Source organism: Nestor notabilis, unplaced genomic scaffold (assembly GCF_000696875.1).
Source record: "Nestor notabilis isolate BGI_N333 unplaced genomic scaffold, ASM69687v1 scaffold9159, whole genome shotgun sequence".
NCBI classification, from domain to species: Eukaryota; Metazoa; Chordata; class Aves; order Psittaciformes; family Psittacidae; genus Nestor; species Nestor notabilis.
The window spans coordinates 85,863-92,026 of record NW_009942346.1 but is presented as its reverse complement, the minus strand read 5'-3'; the positions used below and the strand labels follow the sequence as shown (position 1 = coordinate 92,026).

General features: G+C 36.9%; 1 protein-coding gene across 1 annotated transcript in view; it reads right to left on the bottom strand.

Moving 5' to 3' along the window:
• Positions 1-355: 355 nt before the first annotated feature.
• Positions 356-6,164, bottom strand: part of ZNF536 (zinc finger protein 536) — a 68,725-nt gene continuing 62,916 nt past the window's right edge. The window contains exons 3-4 of the mRNA XM_010021354.1: positions 3,645-5,225; positions 356-402 (exon numbers count right to left, since the gene is read on the bottom strand). Of these exons, the coding sequence (XP_010019656.1) occupies positions 356-402; positions 3,645-5,225 (1,628 nt within the window). The remainder of the gene's footprint in view (positions 403-3,644; positions 5,226-6,164) is intronic.

Genomic DNA, 6,164 nt, shown 5'->3' with positions numbered 1-6,164 from the left:
AAGGGGAGAAGAGATAGAAAGGAATGGGTCTTGTCATAACTAGATGCTGCACAAATCGCGTGTAAATTAATGACTTAAATAGTTATTGTGATACAACTACATGTATATGGGAAGACAAGCAGAGAAAGAGAGCATAAAGTCAAAGGAAAACAGATCTGCCAAAATTTAAATACAAAGTAGTTCTAAAACCTTTAAGCATAATTTCTCAAATGAGCAAGGGCTGTGAAAGCAAGGTACACTGTGAAAGCAGGGTACACTGTGAAAGCAGGGTACACTGTGAAAGCAGGGTACATGGATGCTCAAGCCAGCTACCAAGCCATGGAGATACAGCCCTGGGCTTCCCCTCCACGCAGGGCTACTGGCTGAGAAGCAGCCAGGAAAGACATGTCTGCTTCTTAGAAACTGCATGGTAGCAAAGATTAACAAGATTGGCCCCTAGGTATAGTCACTTGAGAACTCTGAAACCAAGTACAGGTCAGAAGTAACTCTAAATTCATCAATGATATTTTATTATTTCTTTCTGTTCTTTCCTAATAAGCAAAGCAGAAATATTAAAAATATTTGTGATTTTTCTTAGCAGCATTTTGGCATAGAAATTTCTATATTATTCAGTAATTCTGGTTCTTTCCTAATTGTGTCTTTCATGTCTCCAGCCTGAAGCATGATAGGAGCATAAATGGATGATGTGTGTACCAACAGTCTCTCTCATTCTACATAGAGGGAAACTGAGGACTGTTTCCCCACATGTGGTGATCTTCCAAAACAATAATGTGAGTTGGTGGCATTCTCCTTTAGAGATTAAATCCTTTCTATGCCAAGATTTGTCCTTAAAACCTAACCCGTTATCTCAAGGTAAAATCTGCCAACTAAAAATGATCCACATGGATCATTGAAAATCCCAGCTTATTTTTATGCAGCCAGAAATTTAACTCAATTAGTGTGGCCAATCAAAGATGCAGGCTCAGCTAACTGAAGCTGAGATATTTTATTTCAATTTTATTTCCACTGTATCCTGACTGTGGAAAGAGCACCATGCCTTGCTGTCTTGACTGTGCAAGGACTGTACCAAGTGTACCAGTGTTCTCTCTTAAGATGTCAACAACCCACACATCATTGGCTGCAAAAAGAAAGGCAGATGCACAGTCTCCCAAAATACAAACGAACACAAGAATAATGCCCTGGAATTGGGTGCTAGAGGTGGGTCTCAAGTTTTCTGATCTCTCAGGCAGTAAGAGAGACAAAGGGAACCTCAACTAAGGTCATGGGCTTTGTGCAAGAGGGAAGGAAGGCTAATAAATGAAGACAGTGCTCCTGATGGCTAATCCACAAACACAGAAACATCAGGTGAGAATCCCAACACTAGCATGCACAGATGGAGTGTGAATTCACAGTATAAAATGTCACTGAGAATATGAAAACTCCCCAAAAATCATTGCTTTCAAGTGGGCAGTGTCCAAGTCAACCAAATAGAAAACAAATACTGACACAGGGCCTGTTCACACTCATCCACTTTTACTGTGCGATATTGAGAAAAATGAAATAATACATTTAAACAGTCAGCCCTAATACTTATATTCTGCAAACACTCAATAGGTCGTCAGTGAAGAATTTTAAAAAGCTATTTTTGGAGGGGGGAAAGGAGAACTCGCACTGCATTTTCCATTAAAAAATGGCTTAAAAAGTAGAACAGACAAGCTTCTGTTGGCTGTTTTGTCTCTTCATACTTCTAGTCAAATCCATTATCACTGGGCAGAGCTTGTGAAAGGGTCTTTATATGGTCTTTAAAACCATATAAACTCAAGACATCATAAAACGTCTGTTGAATTGATTGGAAGATGAAATAAAAAACTAATGGAAGTAAGATGACCTCATTTCAATAATAAGTTTAGAGGGTGTTTTTTTTGTTGTTGTTTTAAAAATCTTATGTCTGGGAAAGAGTTGATATTTTTGTACAAAACTACTAATCTTGGGTTTCCAATTTTTTACTTGTTTCTTTGAAAAGTAATTTCTCTGCTGGTTTTATTTTTTTGGTGGTTTTTTTTTTTTTTGGTTTTGTGTTGTTTTTTTTTTTTTAACTGGTTGATTGTACTCCACAGCTAGAGGAAAAAAAGATAAAATCCTAGTACCAGCTGCAAATTAAATCAACTATCAACTATTTTCAAAACATCAGTAATGTAACTGCTGATTTTGAAGAATCTGGAAATATTTCCAACTCTCTGAATTAATTCTTAGTGCAATGAGACATGGAAGTTTACAAGTAAGGCTGTGCAGATACTTGGGCTTGTGATTCAGTTTAAGTAATGACAATATGGTGGAGCCAAAATGCTCCAAGAATACAAATGAGATAAACTTTGTGAGGAGAAATCAGGCTTTTTCATCAGACCAACTAATACACTTGGAAAAGCAGGGAGGAGCCCAAAGAAAGGGTAATGGCTTTAAGCACTTATATTATCCTAGTAAAGTCAAAGCTCCTACTAAGGTTAAGTTAACCAGGGTAACCACTCTTAAGTGTTTGCAGATTTAGGGTTTTATTTTAAATTGCAAGGCTTTAAAACTGTTGAACACATTTTATTTTCTTTTTTTTTTTTTTTTTTTTCAGCTTGAGTACATTTTAGTATGCAAGTTCAGCTCTGACAATGTTTTCTGATTGGTTTGAAGGTTAAGTGAAACAAGCATTACCAAAATTTTTGTGTTGTTTGCTGACTCTGCTTTTTAAAGTGTTATTGTTTTTCTCAGGATTTGCATTCTAAAATCTCTCTCAAACATGAACTATGCTGACAAAATAGGAGATAAATTAAAAAAAAAATCCTCATTCTTATTTGTTCCAAATAGATTTAATTTTCATTTTTGTCAAATATGATATGCATGATATGAGGAAGCAAGACTGCAGTTTTGTAAATCAGAGACTAATAAGGGTAAAAGGGGGATTTGTTTGTTTGGTGTGTTGTTGGTTTTTTAATTACCTGAAGGCATATTCTTAATTAGGCAAATCAAAATTCGTACAAACGCTAGTTAGAATAGTGAAAATGGTGAAGGTGCCATTGAAACAAAACAGAAAAATATAATTAAAAAAACGCAAAACAAACACAAGGGAAAGAAAGAGAGGGTAAAAAAAAAAAAAGGCTTTTCACCACAGATAGACACATATCGTGCACTTGGCCTTTGATTTAGTTAATATCGTGGTAACTGAACACACCTCAATTCAAAGAAAAATGGAAAAAAAATAAAAGGAAGAAGAAAGAGAAAACAAGGTTTGCTTGGCAAAGCATCCAGTGTTTTTCGTGGGTTCTTACTTATATCAAAATACTGAAAAGTTTGCAAGTTACCATGAAAATAAACTTTTTTCTCCTTTGAGTATGCTAAAGCAGTAAATATCCCCTTCATATGCACTAGCACAGATAGTCTATATTGCTGATACTCTAGTTTAAAAAGCAAGTTTTTTCTAAAATCTCGTATAAGTAAATGCATGCAGCACTGCTGATTTCAATGGAGTAGACCACATATAAGACTAGAATTTGGCCCACAGCATTTAACATTTAAAAAAATGTATTACTAACAAACATGACTAAGTAGATTTAAAGAGCAGCTTCATGATTCTGCACAAGTGTTTTCTGAAATGGTCTAAAAGAAGGTCTAAAACTTACCACACAAGTCAGGTCTCTTGATACATCCACTAGTTGCTGTGCTACTTGCAAGTCCATTAAAGGCTGCTAAGCCATCAGAGCTGTAAGCTCTTAGGACTGACAACATGTTCATCTGCTTCTCCAGGACCTGTGGACTCTGAACTTGTTCAGGCTTCATCACTCCTTGTGCAGTTTCATGGGAAGATAGAAGATTCTGACTGTGCCACTGCTTTTCTGACGCTTGCGGCAGTGGTGATACGAGCCCTTGAGTTGGTTGTGAGGTGACTGCACTTTGTATGTTATCGCCTCCATCATTGCTTTCTTTATTTAGGGCAGACAACTTCTTATTCATAATATCTGGTTCTGTGTCAATGTCCTCATCTTCAATGTTTTCTTCCTTGGAAGATTCCATATCCTCAGATGAAGCTATGTCAGAAAGGTCATCAGTAGCACTTTTATTTACAGAGTCAGAAAGCAGAATATTTGGGTCATCTTCAGATTGTGGTTTTATTTCAGATTCATTACTGGTGCAAGAATTTTGTGTTCCCGTGCCAATAACACCAGGATAGACACCAAACTGCTTGTAGAAATCTGTTGTAAAGTTACAAAAAGTGGACTCCATGTGGCTGGGCCAGGCAGTGCTCTTTTGCTCTCCCAGGGTCTCTTTATTTTGTCCTTGGGTCATTTTCTCAGAAGCTGAGTCCAGCTGGCTCAGCATGTTTGAAACTACAGCCTCCTTGCTGGACTGCACAGAAGAAGCAAGCAAGCTCACTTTATTCATTGGGGTCAAAGCTTCTCTAGATTGGTCTTTGTTGTTCCCCATGATGTTGTCTTTACGTTTAGCCTTGCCCAAGTGATTGGCCTGGAGGTGCAGAGCCATTAGTTCCATCGATGAAGTTGTAAAAGAACAAAATAAGCAGCCGTGCCAAGCAATGTTGTCTTGCACAGTGACCGATGAACCGGGCAGGGAGGCTGCATCTGGCCTTACAGATAAGTCAAGAGGTTCATATTGTGACTTTTCTGGTTTTCGCTGCGAGGACTTGCTGTTTGTCTTTTCCTCACCACCATCTGAGCCCAGAGCTTTTGCTGAAAGTTGATCAGAGAGAGCTTTTTCCTTCATTTCTTTTTCTTTCTTCAGAGAACTTAGGACAAAGCTGTCCATGAAAGCTTGCAAAGACCCTTGGAAGTTCACACCGTTCCCAACCATGTTTTGGTAAGCACGGCCAAGTTCAGAGAAGTGCGTTCCTTTGGAAGATATGTCTGAACTCTTCATATTTTCTGAAGGTACTTCAGATGACATGCCAGCTGCTTGTCCTTGCTGATCTCCAGAAGACAGCATTCCTGATGCCCACTGCTGCGAGACCATGCCACTTCGGAAATCGATACCAGGAAGCCCCTTGAAGGCTCCTCTCAATATATCTGGTCTAATAAAGACAGAACTTTTACTTGGTGTCTCATCTTTGTGTTCTTGACTTGCAGTCTGCCCAGAGAGTGGTCCTGCTCCATTCTGTCGCTCCCGATGGTGTCGTTCCAAGTGGTATTTAAGGGAGGCAGACTGAGTACCAGCATAATCACAATGTGGACACTTGTAAGGCTTCTCACCTGTACATGTGGATAATGAGAAAAATATAAAGAAAGAGAGTTAACTGTACTCCGGTGTATAAATGAGTGAAGAAAAAAAAAAAAAACAACGAACATTAGGTGCTTGAAAACAAGAAGATCTTGGAGCTAATAACTCATTTTTTAAAAAAAGAAATGTGTTTAATTGAAGACTAATTCATAAACTGAGTATTTCCAAAATGGGTTTCCAGAATGTGGGGCTATTCAGGGATGACATGGTATCTACACACAATTAGCCATCCTTTTCTTAATCTAACATGTAGAAAACTGTTGTAGAATTAAAAGCTATGATTATGAAAATGAAGCATAACAATTTCAACCACAGTAATCATTAAAAGTACAAGTTTAAAAAAAAAAAGAGAGCAAAGAATGTAACAAATGGATGGTTGCAATATTTTGTGTATACAATTGCTCTAAAATTTGTTTAAATTATACACATGGAAACCATTTTTAAACCTAAAAATTTTATGGCACTGTTACGCAAGACTGAAATGAATGATTTAAGTCTTGCTCTGCAGTAAATCATGGATATAATTAGCAAATGGCATACTGCACAAGTAATTTATCATTATTTGGAGGGCACCATTCCAGAAGGATTCAAAGATCTGCAGACCTACTGCATTGTTTCTAAATAAAGAACTATAAATACAGATTCTATAAAATATTAATATCATTGCACTACATTATGATTGCAGCATGTAAGTACATATAGTTAAAATAAAAAGTAGTCAATAAAATAAAGAGAAATCGAATAATAAAAAAAGTACAAAATATATTTAGTTTCTGTATTTGAAATTGGCATTATCTACTGGTTTTTGCAGTCCTTTAAGTTTGTACTAATGGTATTTCTAATGCTCAAGTAGTAAAATGTGCAATTAACCTAACAGAAATGCTTTTTTAGGATTAGCTTGAATAGACTTT